We start from the raw sequence: 21,905 nt of genomic DNA on the forward strand, positions 1-21,905 counted from the left end.
ATTAGTGAACAGTCTGTGCATTTTCCTTGAACATGTTTGAAATGTGTAACTTTGGAAGGAAAGGAAATTGAGGAGAGAGAGAGAGAGAGCATGCCTCAAGGGATAAGTGGTCTGTAGATTTTGAAGAGCAAGCAATGACAGTAGCATGAACTTTCTGAGGACATTTAGTTGGGTGATAATGCAAGGAAGTCCAAATGATGTTGAAGCACATCGCAAATAGCAGTGCCCTTCCTGATGGATCATGAAAGCTATATCAGTAGAAGACAGGGATTTATCTTTGTATGCAGAAGGATTATGAAGTTCTACCAGCACATCCTGGCCTTGGTCTTTGCTGTAAAAGAGATCAACGAGAACCCCAGCATCTTGCCCAATCTCACTCTTGGGTTCCACATTTATGACAACCACCATGATGAGAGGTTCACCTATCAGACCACACTGGAGCTGCTCTTCAAATCACGCCATTTTGTCCCTAACTACAAATGTGACCTCCAGAAAAACCTCATCGCTGTCATTGGGAGTATTCAGCGTGAGAGCTCATTGTACATGGCAAACCTCTTGGATCTCTTCAAGATTCCACAGGTGGGATACACATGTGGGGGAACAAGGGTTTTCGGACGGGGAGATTGACAGAACATCTAGCTCTATTCTGTGCGCACTGTTATGGTCCACAAGGAGGGAGAGAGGTAACTAGAGAGTAGTCTAAAAAGAAGCTTTTTAAAAGGGCTTTTCCCCATTACAATTTCCCAGAAGTCTCATCTATAGACTCTGTAGTTTTGTATTAATTTTCTGTATTATAATTCTGACACCAATTGTAATTCTTTCCTATATTCATTCGGAACTTCCATAGTTTTTAGAGGGAAAGACAGGTTCACCTAGGGTTGTTAACTTCAGTGTGAAAAATTCCTGGAGACAAAGCTGGGTGAAAGCACAGTTTGGAGGAGCAGAAGGAGGAGAAGGAAGACCATAGATGTATACCCCACCCTTCTCTCTTAATCAGAGTCTCAGAGAGGCTTATCTTCTTCTCCCACAACAGACACACCGTGAGGTGGGCGGGACTGAGAGAGCTCTCCCAGAAGCTGCCCTTTCAAGGACAACTCTGCGAGAACTGTGGCTGACCCAAGGCCATTCCAGCAGCTGCAGCTGCAGGTAGAGAAGTGGGGAATCAAACCCGGTCCTCCGCACACTTAACCACTACACCAAACTGGCTCTTCACCAACTGGAGAGCTGAAGGGAATCACTTAGGATGTCCTTCCATAGAGCCCACCCTCTAAAGCTGCCATTTCCTCCAGGGGTGTTAAGTTTTGCCATATGGAGATCATCTGCAATTCCTGGAGAACTCTAGGCCCGCTTGGACCTTGGCAAACCTAATTTCCCTGTAGCACTTTTCCGCCTGATGCATAGTACCTTCACAACGTGTTATTTTGGATTATACATAGCACGAGTAAGAGACATTTTTCTGGCTCCCCATTCTGAAAAAGTGACAGTCTGAAAATGGCCGAAGGGTGTGGGGGGGGGGGAACTAATACAGAAACTTTCTGACAAGATTTCACCCATCAGAGTATGAGAAGCAATCAGTCTGGTATGTTTCTTTAACTCCTTTTGTGCTTCTGTGATTCAATGTACATTTATACTAGGGATGTGCATGGCAAAATTCCCAAGCTGAATATCGACATGGAAATCATTGGTTTGGGTCTTTACATTGGTTTCCCAGAATAAGAAGACAAATCCTTGGTTATTGGGAATTGCACACATCCTCCCACAAACAGTGGCTCTCTCTCTATCTCCCTCTGTCTCTCTCTGTCTCTGTCTCTCTTGTGCATGTGGTATTTACCAATATTAAAGTATATTTTTGTTTTTCTTTGATTTGACTCATTTCTTGGGCAATGCCATTTCTCCTGCCTTACAAGATCTGCGCAAGGGAGAAGCACAAAGTGATCCTAGCCAAACAGTTTTGCAGACAAGGTGCAGAGAGCCACCAGTCTCCTTCCCTGCCTCTCCTTTGTGGAGGTGGAGCACTTCTTGTTTCTGCATGGGGCAACTGCTGGGGAAAACTTATGCAAGATCTGTAGAATCAGGGCTTTTTTTGTACCAGGAATTCCTTTGCATCTTAGGCCACACACCCCTGATGTAGCCAATCCTCCAAGAGCTTATAGGGCTCTTAGTCCAGGGCCTGTAAGCTTCAGTAGGATTGGCTACATCAGGGGTATGTGGCCTAAGATGCAAAGGAGTTGCTGCTACAAAAAAAGCCCTATGTAGAATTGTACCCTAAGGCTCAGTTTTCTTGAAATTTGAGAGTTCTTTAATGGATAGACAACATTAGCTATGCTGCCATTTCAACATTCCTCAGTGACCCTAAAAAAAGGTCCCTCTTTCCTGACTTTGTGATGGGAAACAAGCAATGTGGCACAAAGGAAGGATGTCAGATGCAGTGTCATCAGCAGAATGCTTTTTTAAAAAGTCAGTCACTGTAACAATATTAAAATCAAATAAGTAAGTACATAAGAGAAGCCATGTGGGATCAGTCCAATAGCTCATCTGGTCCAACACTGTGTTACACAGTGGTCGAAACCCAGGTGCCATCAGGAGGTACACCAGTGAAGCCAGGACACTAGAAGCCCTCCCACTGTGCACCCCTCGTCCAAGCACCAAGACTACAGAGCATCACTGACCCAGACAGAGAGTTCCCATGATAAAAAGGTAAAGGTGGACCCCTGTGCAAGCACCAGTCGTTTCCGACTCTGAGGTGATGTCACATCATGACGTTTTCATGGCAGACTTTTTTACGGAGTGGTTTGCCATTACCTTCCCCAGTCATCTACACTTTCCCCCCAGCAAGCTGTGCTGTGGCTAATAGCCACTAATGGACCTCTGCTCCATATATTTATCCAATCCCCTGTTGAAGCCATCCCAGTTTGTAGCTGCCACCATCTCCTGTGGCAGTGAATTCCACGTGTTAATCACTCTTTAGGTGAATGAAGCCTGAGTTCTGTTTCTTTTCCTTTCTTTTTTAATACTCGTGTCTGGGAACGTTTTCCCCTGATAGGAATCTGTTGAAATAGATATACCTGCAACAACAACAAGAACAAAGTTTAAGGGTAAAATTGCACTCTTTGGTTAAATTCACTTGAAATTGTGAGGGGTCTTAAGGAAGGAAAAAGGAAAGGTCCCCTGTGCAAGCACCAGTTGTTTCCGACTCAGGGGTGACGTTGCTTTCACAACGTTTTCACGACAGACTTTTTACGGGGTGATTTGCCATTGCCTTCCCCAGTCATATACACTTTCCCCCCAGCAAGCTGGGTACTCATTTTGCTGACCTTGGAAGGATGGAAGGCTGAGTCAACCTCGAGCCGGCTACCTGAAAACCCAGCTTCCACCGGTGATCGAACTCAGGGTGTGAGCAAAGCTTAGGACTGCAGTACTGCAGCTTTAAAACTCTGCACCATGGGTTTCTTACAGTACTGGGAGGCCTGTTCAAATAGAACACTGACCAGTGTTCCCTCTAAGCTGAGTTAGCGTGAGCTAGCTCACAGATTTTTAGCATCCAGCTCACACATTTTTGTCTTACCTCAAGAAGTATGACCCCAGAGCATAATAACGTATACAGTAGCTCACAACGTTAATGCCAGGAGCTCACAGCTTTAATGCCAGTAGTTCACAAAGTGGAATTTTTACTCACAAGACTCTGCAGCTTAGAGGGAACGTTGACACTTTCTGCTATACAAATCTACACCCTAGACTTCAACTCTTCTTCCATATCAACCATCATATCAGCAAATATACCATGAATCACTAGGTAAAACCCTAAGAAAATTCTTCCTGACCTTTTGATATAATAAAGGTAAAGGTCAGGTAGTCCCCTGTGCAAGCACCAGTCTTTTTCGACTCTGGGGTGACGCTGCTTTCACAATGTTTTCATGGCAGACTTTTTACGGGGTGGTTTGCCATTGCCTTCCCCAGTCTTTGACACTTTCCCCACAGCAAGCTGGGGACTCATTTGACCGACCTCGTAAGGATGGAAGGCTGAATCAACCTCAACCCGGCTTCCTGACCCAGCTTCTGCTGGGATCAAACTCAGGTCATGAGCAGAGGACTCCAGCCGCAGTCCTGCAGCCTTACCTCTCTACGCCACGGAGCTCTTTTTTATATAATAACCGTACTTTTCCTTCCATAGCTCACCTATGGATCATTTGCCTCAGAGGACAGTGATGGGAAAGAGTTCTACTTTTACCGCATGGTGCCTAATGAAGCTCGTCAATATCCTGGGATTCTTCAGCTGCTTCTCCATTTTGGATGGACGTGGGTGGGACTCTGGGCCATGGATGATGACAGTGGAGAACATTTCTTGCAAACCTTGGAGCTGTTGCTGTCCAGGAAAGGAATCTGTTTGGCTTTCAGTAAAAAAATGGCAACAAAAGCAGATATGAATGACATAGCTGATATTGTTGCTCTAATTACAAAAAGAGATATCTATCTCCCAGACCGAAAAATCAGTACAATTATACTCTACGGAGATACAAGGACAGTGATGATCCTGAACACGTATTTTTTTTTCCAAACATTTCAATATAACTATACATGTGGCAAGGTGTGGATTTTAACAGCCCAGATTGATTTTGCCTTAACAGCGTTGCAAAGATCCTTTGATTTTCACTTCTTCCACGGGGCAATCTCTTTTACCATTCACTCGCATGAACTTCCGGGTTTCCGTACATTTCTTCAAGACCACAAACCTTCTGGGGCAGAAGAAAATCATTTTCTGAAGTTCTTCTGGGAGCAAGCATTTGTCTGTACATTTGTCAATAGAGAGGAGTCCCCAGAAATCGATGGTTCTTGTACAGGAGAGGAGAAGTTGGAAAGCCTTCATAGGGAAGTTTTTGACATGGACATGAGTGGCCACAGTTACAGCATCTACAACGCTGTCTATGCTGTGGCCCATGCTTTGCATAGAGCACACTCCTCTAGATTTAACCTTAGAACTAGAAAGAGTGGGGAAAGGTCTGACTTTCAAGAACTTCAACCTTGGCAGGTAATGTCTTCCTTATATGTTTTTATTTTAGTCTTCCCTAAATCTGCAATTCTTCTTATTCCTCTTCTTAACTATACATTTAGTCTTCCCTATATGTTTTTCTTTTAGTCTTCCCCATATGTTTTTATTTTAGTCTTCCCTATATGTTTTTATTTTAGTCTTCTCTATATGTTTTTATTTTAGTCTTCCCTATATGTTTTTATTTTAGTCTTCCCTATATATTTTTATTTTAGTGAACGGATTGCCACAACATCCAACTTATTCCATCATGAGCAACACGTGGAACCCACAACACATGTGTACAATGCCCATAGTCAGTGTGTTGTGATTTGTCTTACCTTCTTTATTTGAAACCTGTAAACGCATATGAACCGAGTGAGGCCACTGCTTTGACCAGATCAGTCTTGTCGAAATGACTTCAACAAATTCCGGGACCACGAAGGTTTTACAACCAGGAAATGACAAAGAAAATTCTCTGCATGTACAAAACAATATCCAAATATAATTCTAGTGATTTCTACACAATATTACATTATAGTGACAGCAATATAAATTCACAGAGATAAAGATACCAATCCTAAGCACACAACTTCGCTACTCTCCATAAGATGATGCAATATTCATTCAATACAGTCCAACGATGATACCAAAACCAGTCCGTTCTTGTTTCAGATCTGATTATCCTTCTTCTGGGACCATCCTTGCTTATTTTAATAATTTCTCTGCAGAACGCCGCTGCCATTTTCCATCTGTCCGTGACAAAATGCTGACAGACAGAAAACGGCAGCAACCTTCTGAGTAGGAAAATTAAATAATTTTCTTTAAATAAAGCCTGGGAAAACAGTGGATTGTAATGAATTTAGGCACCACCAGACTACTGCATCTAAATAAACAAGGACAGTCCCAGAAGAAGAATCATCAGTTCCAAAATGAGAACGGACTGGTTTTGGTAACTTCGTTGGATTGTATTGAATGAATATTGCATCATCTTATGAACAGTAGCGAAGTTGTGTGCTTAGGATTGGTATTTTTGTTACTTTGAATTTATATTGCTGTCACTATAATGTAATATTGTGTAGAAATCACTATAATTATATTTGGATATTATTTTGTACATGGAGAGTATTGTCTTTGTTTTTTCCTGGTTGCTAAATCAGGGGTCCCCAATCCCCAGGTTGTGGCCTACTACCAGGCTGTGGCCTGTTGGCAACTGGGATGCACCCCCCCCCCACTGCTACCATCCCACTTGCCCTTCACAGTGCCGTAAAGCGGCACTCCGCTCTGTCCCCCATATATGAGGCACCATGGCCCTCCACCTCCACTCCCCTTCCCTCCCTTCCCCAGTGCCACGCCTTGTTCTGCCCCCCTCCCCCATGAGCTGAGGAGCCAGGAGGCTTGGAGACAGCCCTACTCGCTTTGGCAGGGCCCCCGGCTGATTCAGTTGTTTGAAGAGCAGGTTAGAAGTGAGTGGTGGGAAGAAGCCTCCTTCAGCCCGCTTCAAATAACATAGAATCAGCCCAGTAGAGCCGAGCCTCATTGTGCCCCCCCCTCCCCACGTGATCAGAGGGGAGATGAGGCTCAGCTCTACCACTTCAGCAGGAACCGGGCTGATTCTGTTATTTGAAGAGCGCTGAAGGAGGCTTCTCCCCCCCCCCTCACTTCCAGAAGTGAGGGTGAAACTCTTCCTCCTTCAGCCTGCTTTTCAAACCATTGAATCATCCGGGGCCCTGCTGAAGCAGGTAGGGCTGTCTCTAAGCCTCCAGGTGCCTCTGCTAGCGGGGGAGGGAGAGTGGTGGGTTACGATTGCCAATCTCCAGGTGGGGGCAGAGGATCCCTCAGATTGGAGCCCCCCCCCCCCCCGATTCACGGTCATCAGAAAGCAGGGGGAATGGAGGGAAATGTCTGCTGGGAACTCTGTTATTCCGTATGGAGACTTATTCCTATAAAAAATAATGGAGAATTGATTCGTGGGTATCTGGGGCTCTGAAGGGGCTGTTTTTTGAGGTAAAGGCAGAACATTTTCAGCATAGCATTCAGTGCCTCTCCCCAAAATACCCCCCAAGTTTCAAAAAGTTTGGACCAGGGAGTTCAATTCTATGAGCCCTAAAACAAGGTGCCCCTACCCTTCATTATTGCCTATGGAAGGAAGGCATTTAAAAGATGTGCGGTGCCTTTTATGTGTGATGGTCAGAACTCCCTTTGGAGTTCAATTCTGTTTGTCATACCCTTGCCCCTGGCTCCACCCCCAAAGTCCCCAGATATTTCTTGAATTGGACTTGGCAACCCTAGGGAGGGCCGTGGTGGCGGCAGTGGCAGCAAAACTGGTCCCTGGTGACTAAAAAGGCTGCAGACCACTTGTCTAAATAACTGCCATCTGCTCTCCGGGGTCTTTCACATTACCTTCTAGCTACTACCTGATCCCTTAATTAGAGGTACTGGTGATTACATTGTGAGTAGGGCTTTTTTGTTGTTTTTATTTAGAAAGAACTCATTTGCAAATTAGGCCACACCCCCATGTTGGAGCCAATCCTCCTAGAGCTTACAGTACACCCTATACTAAGAGCCCTGTAAACTCTTGGATGATTGGGCACATCAGAAGGTGTGGCCTAATATGCAAAGGAGTTCCTGCTAAACAAAAAGGAGTTGCTGTTACAAAAAAACTTGCGAGCATAAGATATCCTGTCTTTCTCCCCCTCAAAAAAAGCTGAAGAACACATCTTCCTTTGGATGTGGAAGGAAGCAAATAAGATATGTCAGCAAGGAAAAGGGTTTCAGAATCTCTCAATGACAAATGAAAACACTTTGATGCTTAAACACACATTTATTTTCTTTTTCAACCAGCTCCACCAGTTTCTTCAAGGCAATGCGTTTAACAACTCAGCAGAAGAAAAAGTATCTTTTAACAGCCATAGGGAAGTAGAGAAAGGATTTGATCTCATGAACATGGTCACATTCCCAAACAAGTCTTCCGTGAGTGTGCATATTGGAAGGCTGGATCCCATAACTCTGGGAGGAAAAGAATTAATCATTCATGAAGATTTAATTGTATGGCAAGCAGATTTTGATCAGGTATAGATGTCTGGACATCCCAGGAGACCAGTTTGGTGTGTCAAGCATGCGGTTTCAATGACAAGTCAGGTTTGATACAAAACTATGTTTATTGATAGACCAATACTTTCTGTGTAACAGATTCTTGAGAGTGATGCTAAAGATACATTGATACAATACTTTTAAGGCATACTTCAAAAGGATGCCAAAAGGTGGGGGCGAGGGATGCGCTCTCACACATAAACTATCATAAATGTCTACATTCTCATAGTGTTATCAGGACTCCGTCCTTGCTTTCCCCAGATGTGCCACACTCCCTAACAGGAATGTATGGGAAGGTGCTGATTACTCTTTCTCAAGTTAGTTTCGTTTCCCTCTACTTCTACTTTGCAAGCAATAAAGCAAGAAGGGGGAGGGGAAAAGAATAACAGAGTTAATAGACCTTGGTCATCCATGATATTTCACAGGCCAGCTTTATGGAGGACCCTAAAACAATAAATTACCAGTGGAATTTTACCGTGCTTGACATGTTGTAGTGGTTAGGTGCGTACATTCTTATCTGGGAGAACCGGGTTTGATTCCCCACTCCTCCACTTGCAGCTGCTGGAATGGCCTTGGGTTAGCCATAGGTTTCATAGGAGTTGTCCTTGAAAGGGCAGCTACTGTAAGAGAGCCCCACCTACCTCACGGGGTATCTGTTGTGAGGGGGGGGGGAGGTTAAGGAGATTTGTGACCTCTCTGAGACTCTGATTCAGAGTATAGGGTGGGATATAAATCCAATATCATCATCTTCTTTTGGTTTAGAGATTTTGGCACCAGAATTTCCTTTGCAGCACAACCTGAAGTTTCTCACTTATCAGTGCTTAAAGGATGCTATCACACCGGGAAATTGACGCGATATTATCTCATCGCAAAAAAACTCACTTGAGTTTGGTCTGTTCTATAATATAGTGGGATCCATGCGAGGAAGAGACACTGTTGTAGTGACCATAGCTCCTTTATTAGATACAGTATGGCAAAAGCTGAATTCTAAGACTGAAGAACAGGGCCAACTATATACACGTAAAGGTTCCCGTGCTAGGACGCCATTGGATCATTCAAACCAGCAGGGGCCCGTGATTGGAGCAGGGCAGCAGGAATTTAGATCCTACTGCCCAATGTTCCTGAGTCCCCAAGCTCAGTTATGCAGGCTCCAATGAGCCAGGCTGGAACATCTTTTGCTTATACACAACCTTAGTCTGCATGCACAACAGTTTCAGAGGGATCAGACACTAGCTATTGAAGTGGCAGGATCCCAGCAATGGTCCATTGTTGCCCATTCAGATTACTAGTGCACCTCAACCATGCACCCATCACGAAAAGGGTTTTAAATAAAACTCTTCAGTGTGTGCGCTCAAGCAGAGAAGCTCACAAGCACTACTCGAAGCAGGGTTGGAGAGGGGGGGGGAACGCTGAATGTGACGGAAAAGGCTTGGCATGATCACACTGCTCTTCCACTTACGAGTCGCACCCAGGCTTGGCGTGTGAAGTTCTGCTGCCCAAGGCAGAACCCCAACATGCGACCCCCAAGTTAAAACTTGCATGTGCATCTTGTGCGTGCGCACCATGATGGCATCACTGTGAAATCATCATGCTGGGCGCTGGGCACTCAGTGCCACTTTTTCAGCTCTGAGGGATCAGGGGGAAATCCTCTGATCCCTCAAAGCCAAAGGAACACATCGCCTTTCCCTTCCCTACACCCTCAGAGGATGCGAGGGGAGGGAAACGCGGCTCTTTTGGCTTTGAGGGAATGGAGGAAAATCCTCTGATCCCTCAAAGCCAAAGGAACACATCGCCTTTCCCTTCCCTACACCCTCAGAGGATGCGAGGGGAGGGAAACGCGGCTCTTTTGGCTTTGAGGGAATGGAGGAAAATCCTCTGATCCCTCAAAGCCGAAGGAACAGAAGCCTTTCCCTTCCCCTGCGCCCTCAGAGGATGCGAGGGGAGGGAAACGCGGCTCTTTTGGCTTTGAGGGAATGGAGGAAAATCCTCTGATCCCTCAAAGCCGAAGGAACACATCGCCTTTCCCTTCCCCTGCGCCCTCAGAGGATGCGAGGGGAGGGAAACACGGCTATTTTGGCTTTGGGGGAATGGAGGAAAATCCTCTGATCCCTCAAAGCCAAATGAACAGCAGTCTTTCCCTTCCCCTGTGTCCTCAGAGGATGCAAGGGGAGGGGAATGCGGCTCTTTTGACTTTGAGGGAATGGAGGAAAATCCTCTGATCCCTCAAAGCTGAAGGAACAGTAGCCTTTCCCTTCCCCTGTGCCCTCAGAAGATGCGAGGGGAGGGAAACGCAGCTCTTTCGGCTTTGAGGGAATGGAGGAAAATCCTCCAATCCCTCAAAGCTGAAGGAACAACTCGCGCTTTCAGTCCTGGGCACTCTCCGAGTTCACCCAGGACTGAAAGTGCCGTTTGTTTCTCGGTGCTGAGGGAGCTGGAAGAGTTCCTCTGAGCGCTCAGTGCCCAGAAACAATGTGCCCTGCAAAGGACAGCGGCTGAGGCAATTGGCAAATATTGGTTAATGGAAGTGCCAGCTCTGGTCGCACTTGGACATTCAGATGGCCAGCGAATATGCGACCTAAATGCGATTCAGGGGGAGACTACCAGGAAAATTCAGGTGGCTTTTTTATCCAGATAGGAGCTGTCTAGAGATGGGGTGAGAACAGGTGCAGCTCAGAGGGCACATGTGCTTGTGTGATCATGCACATTTAACCCAAATGGGAGGCGTGGCTAGGTCAGGCCAAATCTCTTGTGTCAAAGCACCCATGGTGAAACTAACAGGAGTGCTGAGTATATCTGTTCCCGCAAACTTAGAAAACAATTTAATAAATACCTGTGAAGCTCTGTGAAATATTTCACATTCACTTATTTAAATTATTATGAAATTATGAAACTGTGACGGAAATGCCAGGGAAAGACCAAGAACTAGGGATGTGCATTCGGTTCGGCCGAACCGCATAGACCACCGAATCACCCCGATTCGGAAGTATACGGCACCGTATACTTCCGATTCCATTTTCAGACCATTGAACGGGAGCCATATATGGCTCCCTGTATACTTCCGTATAGATATTCGGAAGTGTACGGAAGTCAATGGAAAAGGCGGGAAAGCAGTTTCTGCAGCCTCAGGGGAGCTGCTTGCTTCCTTTCCTGCCTTTGGAAGCCTTTTCCCGCCTCTCCCATAGCTCCCTGGGATCAGGGACGGAGGGGAAGAGGAGCCCCAGCAGCCAATCCAAAGCATGCATTTGCAAAATGCATTGCAAATGCATACTTTGAAAGGCTTTTGTGCTGCTGATGGCTGGGCTAATCCCTCAGCCATCAGCTACATTGTTGTTCTTTTGTTCTTTTGTACTTGTTCTTTTGTACTTGTTCTTTTGTACTTGGGTATCCAAGTAAACAGTGTTCTCTGACCAGTCACAGAGCAGTGCTATTTTATGAAACTGCTCTGTGTAGGGTCAGAGTCTGCCTGGCTGGACTCCATTCCATTGCTGTTGTGTTTTGTGTTGGTATGAGAGAGAGATTGTGCTGCGCTGGCCTGTGGCCTCAGCTGCTGCTGCTCTCTCTCAGCCTTTCCTGACCTGCCTTGAGAAGAGAAGACGTCTAAGGTAAGGCAGTCTTGGGGTTCTTGTTTTTATTTTAGTTAGTTAGTAAAAGGACTTTTTAAGACTCAGAGTCCCTTTACTTATCCAGATTTGGGTGGGTGAGTACTGGGTAGCTTATTTGGGGTTAGGGGGTTCTGCTGGGGATGGGGGCATGGGGTGGGGGGTTTGCCAATTTGCCCGTATCTTACTTTAGTGAGAGGACTTTTAAAAGTGCAGTGTCCTTTTACTTTTCTTGATTTGGGTGTCTTGGATTTCTTGGGGTTAGAGTAAAGTTTTTTTGGGGGGAGGAGGGGTTGGGAAAGTTCTTGTATTGTTAAAAGTTAAGTTTTTTACTGTTTTAAAAGGATTCTGTGTTTGATTTGTAGCTCTTGTGTTGTGCTGCTGTTGTTCCTTTTCTCTTCTGGTTCTGGTTCTTGGGGGGGGGGGTGCTGTTTGGCCTAATTTTCATTGTTTAAAAGGCCACTTTTTTAACAGTTGAGTTTCTTGGCCTTCTCCTGTTGTCCCTTTTCCTGGTTCTGATTTTTTGTTTTTTTTTGGGGGGGGGGGAGCTGGCACCTGGGTGAGACACCCAGAACCAGCAGGCTTGTTGTGCTTGGCCAGTTCTCCCCGTGTTGTTTGGGGCAGGGCTGGAGAGCTGGCATCTGTAGATTGTGTGTTCTGTGGTAGGGAAGCTGGCACCTGGGTGAGAGACCCAGAACCAGCAGGCTTGTTGTGCTTGGACAGCTCTCCCCATGTTGTTTGGGGCAGGGCTGGAGAGCTGGCATCTGGGTTTCCTGCAGCCAGGTATGCAGGGCAGACCTTGAGTAGATTGTGTTTTGTGTGGCAGTGACATTGGCAACTGGGTTTATATTGGTTCCAGGCCTGCAGGGTTCATAAAGTAGATAGAGGGATGTAGTGCATTTGGGTCCTATAGAGATTATCTGGTGTGAAGTTAGGTTCGGCTTTGGGTGCCCCAGGAATTGGACCCCCTGATCCAATTATTTTTTGGCCTTGTTGGTTTTGTGTGGGACAGTGCCCTGAAGCTGCACAGCAGTCTGGGGGGCTCTCCTCAAAACCTTCTGCTCCCCAGAGCCACTTTTCCCACGACAATTACAGTGAGGAAGTGGCTCTAATTGGTTTTTTCTCACCATTGGGAGCAGTGTTCCTTTTGGGGTGCCCACTGATGGGTGCAGTCTTTTGAGGCCAGGGGGGTTTCATGCTGGGGAGTCCCCTGAAGCTGCTCTGCAGTTTTGGGGCCTCTCCCTCAAACCCCCCTCTGGCCAGAGCTACCTTCCCCACAGCAATTATAGTGGAGGAAGTGGCTAATTGGACTTTCAGCATCATTGGTGGCAATGGGCCTTTTGGGGAGCCCAAGGACAGGGACCCCCTGGCCCAATCTTTTTGGGTCTTGGGGGTTTTATAGGGGAGAGTTCCCTGCGGGTTTCCTGCAGTTTTTCGGGTTCTCCCTCAAACTCCCTGACCTCCAGTAGCCCCTAATTATGCCCTATGTTGCCATTGATTTCAATGGCCCATAGGGTATAATGGTGGGATGGGGGCACCCTCTTTGGGTGCATCTGGAATGGGACCCCCTGGCCCAATCTTTTTGGGACTTGGAGGGTTTGTAGGGGAGCGTCCCTTGAAGGTCTCCTACAAATTTGGGGGCTCTCCCTCAAACCCCCTCCCCTCCAGGCGGCTTCCAATATACCCTATTTTGCCATTGATTTCAATGGCCAAAGGGTATAATGGGGCCGTATATTCGGAAATAGCCGTGCATCTACCGTATATGCGGCTATTCCGAGTACTGTAATAGGGAATACATGATATTCCATATCTTTTTGGCCCCGTGTATTTCCGAATCCGTGTAATTCCGTATTTTTTTTTTTTGCACACCCCTACCGAGAACGTCTTTGTGGTTTCACATCTCACAACCCACTGACAATCCTTTCATAGAAGTCCCTGTGTTGAGCAATCATTTGGAGGACTCTGCAGTATGTTCTTAGACAAATGATCGATTGTAAAAGTTTATTGCAGCAAATTAATAGGTAGCACCCCAACCCTGCTTGAAGTTTTCTGTACACACCTGTATTTGTAGATACCAATGGTTCCCATCTTTCTTGGAACAACACTTGAGTGATAAGATGTTTCATTGCTCCTGTCTTGATCTCTGATCTTTTTTGAAAGATTCCACCTCTTTCTGAGTGTAACGCACACTGCCAGGCTGGTTCTCAGAAGAAGAAAATAGAAAGTAAGAAGTTTTGCTGTTACGATTGTTCCCAGTGTCCCAAAGGGAAGGTGTCAAGTCAGAAGGGTAGGCAAAAACAGTGCAACTCTCACATTTCAGATGATCAGTGATCACAATTTGGGCCACAGCAAGCTCGAGATAATGGGAAAGGAACAAGTACCAGGGGTGGAATTCCAGCAGGAGTTCCTTTGCATATTAGGTCACACACCGCTGATGTAGCCAATCCTCCAAGAGCTTACAGAAAAGAGCCCTGTAAGCTCTTGGAAGGTTGGCTGCATCAGGGACGTGTGGCCTAATATGCAAAGGAGCTTCTGCTTAGAATTCCACCCCTGACAATTACCATCACAAAGTGGGCAAACCACTAACTCCCAAGAAGAAAAACTGGAAGCTCCCGCCTCTCACTCCTAAGCATTCTATATATATTGCAAGCCTCTGACATCTCTGCTTTTCCGAGATTTCAGATCTTCAGCCAACAGGATCTGGTTCTGGCTCAGATCTTCAGCCAACAGGATCTGGTTCTGGCACAGATCTTCAGCCAACAGGATCTAACTTCTTGCTCTTTCCCACTTGAGGAAAGAGTTCCCATTCCCATTGCTATTCACTCTCACTTTGGCCGCTTGCAGGAAAGGAACTAACAGCTCTCTAGAATGAAACTCCCTTCCTGCAGAGAGCCCTACCAGGTTGGGTGACTTCCCTGGCCTATGAGTGTTGCAAATGCATGCTCTCTTGCAGTCTTTTTCTAAGCCTTCTAGGAGCCACATGAGTTATTCTTTGGCAGCCAAAGAACTATTAGTACCTTGCGGTCTACAGGTTGGAGACCCTCCCTTTCTACCAAATGGACTGAAATCAGTTTAATGGACCTAAATGGGCGGCAACGAAAGGGCACTCAGTTTCTCAGTGATTTGGGACAAGTCCTGCATGATATGTGTTTTAACTCTTTGGTACTCCTTGGCTGCTTACAGAGCACAATTTGGGCCGACTCAGAGATGGCTTAGAAATTGACCAGAAAAAGATCCTTCCACGCACAAATATCTGCCTCCTGCCCACATCCCGTACTCGCCCCATCCTCCGGCATCCACAGTGTGGCTCCAACAGTTTCCACTTCCGAAGTGGTAGCAAATATTTGAGCTGAACGCCAGTGGCCTCCTTGCCATCTGGAAGCAGAAGGGCCTAAGCGAAGCATCTTGCCTGGGCTATGAAACGACCAAGCTGTCCCAAACCACTTTGGGATTTTTTCCCCTTAAAAACTTCCAGGAGTGTTTGAGCGCATGAGCGCTTGAGCGCTTAACTTGTGAGGGGGAAAGAGCGGTCTGGCTTTTGAGGCACCTCCCTATGTGAACGCGTGAAGCTGCCTGCAGGACAGGATGGGGCCACCTCCCCAGGGAGCATGTGGAGGCATCGGGACAGCTCTTTTTGGGCCAGTCGGATGTGGAACGCCTCCAATCTAGCCCCAAATGCCTGTCTGTAATCAGCCCTTGTTTCTCTTTGGTGCAGTGAAAGTAATCAGCCAGTTTGGTGTAGTGGTTAAGTGCACGGACACTTATCTGGGTTTGATTCCCTACTCCTCCACTTGCAGCTGCTGGAATGGTCTTGGGTCAATCATAGCTCTCACAGAGCTGTCCTTAAAAGGGCAGCTTCTGGGAGAGCTCTCTCAGCCCCACCTACCTCACAGGGTGTCTGTTGTGGGGGAGGAAGATAAAGGAGATTGTAAGCCGCTCTCTGATTCATAGAGAAGGGTGAGATATAAATCTGCAGTCTTATTCTTTTTTTTCAGACATGGACGATTGTGTCAAGTGTCCAGAAGATGATTATCCAAGCAATAACCAAGATCGATGTCTGCCTAAGATGCTACATTTTCTGTCTTATGAAGAACCTTTAGGATTCACTTTGACTTCTATTGCTATGTCTTTTTTCCTGATCACAGCTTTGGTTCTCGCCATTTTTTTAAAGCACAAAGATACCCCCATTGTCAAGGCCAACAACAGAGAGATCACCTATGCTCTCCTGGTGTCCCTCTTGCTCTGCTTCCTCTGCTCTATGCTTTTCCTAGGACAGCCAAGCAAGGTGACCTGCCTCCTCCAGCAATCTGCTTTTGGCATCATCTTCACCGTGGCTGTTTCTTGTGTCTTGGCCAAAACCATCACTGTGATTGTAGCTTTCATGGCCACCAAACCAGGGTCCAGCATGAGGAAGTGGGTGGGGAAAAGAATGGCCAACGCGATTGTGCTTTCTGGCTCCTTCGTTCAAGCAGGTATTTGTCTTGTGTGGCTAGGGACGTCTCCTCCTTTTCCAAATTATGACACTGACTCAATGGATGAGGAAATCATTTTTGAATGTAATGAAGGGTCTGTCCTCATGTTCGACATTGTCCTAGGCTACATGGGACTTCTGTCTCTCATCAGCTTGACTGCGGCTTTCTTTGCCAGGAAGTTGCCAGACAGCTTCAACGAAGCCAAGTTCATCACCTTCAGCATGCTGATCTTTTGCAGTGTCTGGGTGTCTTTTTTCCCCACCTACCTGAGCACCAAAGGGAAATACATGGTGGCCGTGGAGATCTTCTCCATCATGACTTCCAGTGCAGGGTTACTGGTCTGTATTTTTTCCCCCAAGTGCTACATTATTCTGCTGAAGCCTGAACTGAATAACAGGGAGCTGCTCATAAGGAGGAAGAAATGAAGACTCCCACTGTAGTTCGTTATGTATTCTTTCTGTGTTTTCTGTCCAGGAGGGATACTGTCGATGTTCCATTTTCTAAATATCTAATTTGAAGAAGAAGAAGATGATTTTGGATTTATATCCCACCCTCCACTCCGAAGAGTCTCAGATCGGCTCACAATCTCCTTTACCTTCCACCCCCACAACAGACACCCTGTGAGGTGGGTGGGGCTGGAGAGGGCTCTCACAGCAGCTGCCCTTTCAAGGACAACCTCTGCCAGAGCTATGTCTGACCCAAGGCCATGCTAGCAGGTTCAAGTGGAGGAGTGGGGAATCAAATCCGGTTCTCCCAGATAAGAGTCTGCATACTTAACCACTAATACCAAACTGGCTCTCCAGTTTGGAAGTATTGGAACTTCCATCTTTTTCTTTTTGGTTTCTATACATACATCCAAGACTTCTTTTGTAGAAAAAGCCCAGCAGGGACTTATTTGCATATTAGGTCACACCCCGTGATATCGCTATTGTTCCACATAGGGCTTTTTGGTAGGAAAAGCCCACCAGTGCCTCATTTGCATATTTGACCACACCCCCTGACACCAAGCCAACCAGAACTATATTCCTGTGCGATCCTGCTCAAAAAACCCCCTGCATACATCCATGTAAAAAGTTTCTATACAAAAAATAATAAATGTGCTCTGCCCTCATTGGCTACATAACTTGGTCTACCCTTTATGGTACTAATATGTCCAAAGCCAATAAAAGAGATAATTAACCATTTTATATGAATAGAGAATGGTTTTATTAGGTTCCCTTGGTATTTTGGAGCAGGTGTTTTTTCCCAACCAAAGGCAAAGGGGAGGAGCCTGTCTGGGTCTATGAAAAAGAGCAGCAGCTGTAACTACGGACCGTGATTAGAAAAGATTCTCTTACACACTGATCTCTTATTTTGACATATTTATTGCTTCAACTGTTGTTTCCCTTTAATGGGATCCATGCAGCTATTGACCTTGTGCACTTGTCTTGTTGTCCCTGCTTTGTCTCAAAATGTCTACATCATGTCATATGCTATTTTTTTCCTCAACCGTTCTAAAAGTTTGAATATTTTTTCTCCCATTTCATTGTATATGAAGAAATGTGCATGTACACAAAAAGCTTATACCTTGAATAAAACATGGTTGGTCTAAAAGGTGCTACTGGACTCCATTGTCACCTATGTTGTGCAGAAGAGGCAACATTTACATCAACTCGCAGCCCGTTTTATTAGGACAAAGCCAGCGCAGGAAATGTTCTTACCTACCCTGAATTGTGTGGCCTTAACTTCCTGTGAAACCTTATGGCAGCTCCTTGTGGGAAAGACAGACATTGCATGCCCCTCCTTGTATTCTTGGTTGATCTCTGATTGTTCAATACAGCCAGCAGCAGGTGTTAGTTTAAAAGCACCTAGGACGCATGTGGGAACATGTCTTTTAGCAAATTAGAAATCAACACACATTATGCGTCAATTCAAAAAATCAAGAAATGTAACTATTCCCACAATATGAGTAGCAGACGTGCAATTTCTGCTGAAATTCTTTCCGTGGTTTTCTGTTTATATAATTAATTAATTAATCTTGCCACTGTTACATATTCAGCTGGTTTTTCAAGCCTGCTATTTATTTAAAAGCTTGATGCAAATACACTTTCCCTCCAACAGCATCTAGAATCATAGAGTTGGAAAGGACCTCCAGGGTCATCTAGTCCAACCCCCTGCATAATGCCGGAAATTCACAAATACCTCTCCTTAAATGCACAGAATCCACATTGCTATCAGATGGCCATCCAGCCTCTGTCTCAAAGCCTCCAAGGAAGAAGAGCCCACCACCTCCCAAGGAAGCCTGTTCCACTGAGGAACTTCTCTAACGGTCAGGAAGTTCTTCTTAATGTTGAGCCAGAAACTCTTCTGATGTAATTTCAACCCACTGGTTCTGGCCCAACCTTCTGGGGCTATAGAAAAGAATTCTGCACCATCCTCTATAGGACAGCCTTTCATGTACTTGAAGATGGTGATCATGACCTGCTGTGTTCATTTCTGTCATCCTTATAATGTCAGTATTATCATGCTCATATTATAGGTATATGATTCAGACTAGAGGTTTAGTGACTAATGTACCCATCTTTTCCATATTTAATCCCGTGCCTTCTACCAGGAAGGTAAATTGGCCATTTGTGGGTCTCTCCTCCATTTTAGCCTCACAACAAAGCCTGTGAGGCAGATAAAGCTGAGGGATATTTACCTCATGGTTGTCCACAAAACTGCATGATGAGGGGGAGCTTAAGCCCTGGACTCACCCAAGACAGTCCAACATTATACCACACAGACTTCCCTAAAGCTAACCAACATTTAGGATGTGAAACAGGGACATCCTAGGCTGAAATAGTCAACTGTAGCCCCTGCACTGCATCAGCTGTTGAACAACATGCTATGGTTCGCACGTTGTGTGTTGCCAGTTTGGTGGAGTGGTTAATGCACAGACTTTTATCTGGGAGACCCAGGTTTGATTCCCCACTCCTCCACTTGTAGCTGCTGGAATGGCCTTGGGTCAGCCATAGCTCTCGCAAGAGTTGTCCTTGAAAGGGCAGCTTCTGGGAGAGTGCTCTCAGCCCCACCCACCTTACAGGTTGTCTGTTGTGGGGGACTAAAGTTGTCCTTGAAAGGGCAGCTGCTGTGAGCCTCACCTACCTCACAGGGTGTCTGTTCTGGGGGAAGAAGATAGAGATTGTAAACCACTCTGAGACTCTGATTCAGAGAGAAGGGTGGGGTGTAAATGTATGGTCTTCTTCTTCTTCTCCATGGCAGGCTGCCTCAGCTCCTCCCCTGCTCTGCCTTTGAGTGGGTTAATGCACAGGAAGAGTCCCTCCCTTATCCACTGTGTGTCACTCAGAGCACAGAAGTACACAGCAGCATCTGCCAGGGTGATGTGGTGGAGGACGAGCATGGAAGACTTCTTGTCTTTAGGAACATGCAACGTGCTCTTTGGATCAGCACTTTCTGCAGTCTTTCCTGGGAATGCACCAGCAATATATTGAGGGGCTTGGCCAGAAAACTGTCGATACCACAGGACTTTTTCAGTGGTAACCAAGGAGAGATTACAGCTAAGATTGTATGATGTTCTCTCCAAGGCTGTGGCTGATCCAGGCTGGTCGATCTTCTGAGCTCTTCCCAGAATACCTACAACAACATCAAAAATGTAAAAGGGACTAAGATAGGCATTTCAAAGATTCCTGATGACCTACAGGATGTGGAAGGTGTGAGCAATATTCAATCTCTGTGAAGGTAGGAAGAACATCAAAATAGTTTTGCTGGGTCAGAAATATGAAATCCAACTCCATGTTTCCACCATAGGCAATTCCAGGTGATCCAGAAAGCAGGAATTCATAAATAGTGGGGTTTTATAGCAGCAATTCTCATAGTAGCATGGTGTATTTTTATTGTGTACCTATAATGTACACAGCATGCTGGAAACTTAAGAGGGGATGATTTCTTGCTCTCCGCTGCCTTTTTAAACCCCTTGATGTGATACTGTGGCCATTGCTCACTGAGTGAAATTCAGAGAATTTCCCCTAAAGGCATTTCTGCCCATCGTTTAGTTTAACTCTGGCTTCTAACTTCTGTTGGACTTTCAAAGTATGGATACCTCTAGTTCTAAAGGCAGCAATGGAGACCGAGTGAAATCCAGATTTGAGTGTGAACTGTGTCATCCACAATCCTATGCATCTTTACTCAGAAGGAAGTCACAATGAAACCAGTACAGTTTGATTCCAGGCAACCATGTATAGGAATTTACCTGACCCAAGGATTGCCCCCAAGTCCTTCAATACATTGTGAATGAAACGATCCTATTCCTCAATCTTCTCTGTGCGTGTTTTTGTTCTGCCTCTCTTCCGGCCAGCCTCACTGTGTCACTCACGGCACAGAAGTAGACAGCAGAATCACTCAACCGGCTAATGGATTTCCTCATATTGAAGGTTTTCAGGTTTTTATTGTGGTCAGCGTTGAAGCCTTGGCGTGCTCCTTCTGTGTCATCGTTGCTCAAATCCTTCAGAAAGAGTTTGGGAGGTTGACCAGGATGCTGAACGTACCAGAACGGATAAACTGGGAGAGATGATTGATAGCTACAGTCAAGGAATATTGGCTTGCCTCGAGCGACCATGATGGGACCTTCAGATTGGTTAACTGACTGCCCATCAGCCCCCACTGTAGAGAAGAAAATGGCAGAAAAGATGACCTCAGATGGGTAGACTGATCAATAGACCCTCAGCTCTTCTCTGCAGCTGTTATAGTTCACGAATTCTCTCGTGAAAAGTGTGAGATCTTGAAAAAAATCTGGGCTAATTTATTTTGTACAGTTTTCCATTTGGGATCTTTCTTTTCTTCCTTGACCCTTACTCGCTTCCTCCTACTCTGACAGCACATAGAAGGCAGCCTCCAGAAGACATTGTGATTGAAATTACAAGCAGCATACTTTAAGGGCTATCAAAGGTGGAGGAATTCCGTTGCAGTCAGTCACCCTAAATGATGTTTCGGAAATTGATCCAGGTGGGCAGCCGTGTTGGTCTGAGGCAGTAGAACAACGTAGGAGTGAAGAGCACCTTTAAGACCAACAAGGTTTTATTCAGAACGTAAGCTTTTGTTCTGAATAAAACTTTGTTGGTCTTAAAGGTGCACTTGACTCCTACTTTGATGTCCCAGAGATTTTCATACATGGCACTAGATGAGCCTTTGGCTGTGATCACACGCATTTAATAATGCACTTTCAATGCACTTTCCAACTGGATTTTACTGTGTGAATTGGCAAAATCCTGTTGGAAAGTGCACTAGAAGTGGATTGAAAGTGCATTATTTAGTGTGTCTGACTGCAGCCTTTAATAAAACATACCTGTTCATTCAGATTAGTTTCTATCCCTTGTCTTTCTTGCTTTTGAGATGTTATTCTAAGAACACTTTCCTGGGAATGAGCCCCACTAACAGACGAGTAGGATTCAGAGTAGAAATCTGAGGATTGCTCTCTTAGAACACAAATTAAAACTAATCTAGAGTAAAAAATATGCTAGGGTTTCAATTGTCCTACTACCTGCCTGGCTTCAACGCTGGCTCACAAACTTCACGTCAGAATCTCAAAGATCCTTTGAAATCTCTTGAGTGGCGATGCCTACACTATTTCTGCAGGGATAGAAGAAAAATCAGCAGCCAGAATAGATCAGGATAGCCCGAGATCATTAGAGGTTGAAAGCTAAACCAGATCAGCCATGGTTAGTGCTTGGATGGAAGACA

The 21,905-nt window shown here is 45.6% G+C and overlaps 1 protein-coding gene across 1 annotated transcript; it reads left to right on the plus strand.

Annotated features, from left to right (window-relative positions):
* The first annotated feature begins 294 nt into the window (after positions 1-294).
* LOC132583041 (vomeronasal type-2 receptor 26-like) lies at positions 295-16,612 on the plus strand. Its single transcript, XM_060254707.1, has 5 exons — positions 295-579; positions 4,172-5,026; positions 7,868-7,996; positions 13,876-14,002; positions 15,711-16,612. The coding sequence occupies exons 1-5, from the start codon at positions 295-297 to the stop codon at positions 16,610-16,612; spliced, it is 2,298 nt and encodes a 765-aa protein (XP_060110690.1).
* The last annotated feature ends 5,293 nt before the right edge of the window (positions 16,613-21,905 follow it).

The sequence above is a fragment of the Heteronotia binoei genome, chromosome 15 (assembly GCF_032191835.1).
Source record: "Heteronotia binoei isolate CCM8104 ecotype False Entrance Well chromosome 15, APGP_CSIRO_Hbin_v1, whole genome shotgun sequence".
Taxonomy (NCBI): domain Eukaryota; kingdom Metazoa; phylum Chordata; class Lepidosauria; order Squamata; family Gekkonidae; genus Heteronotia; species Heteronotia binoei.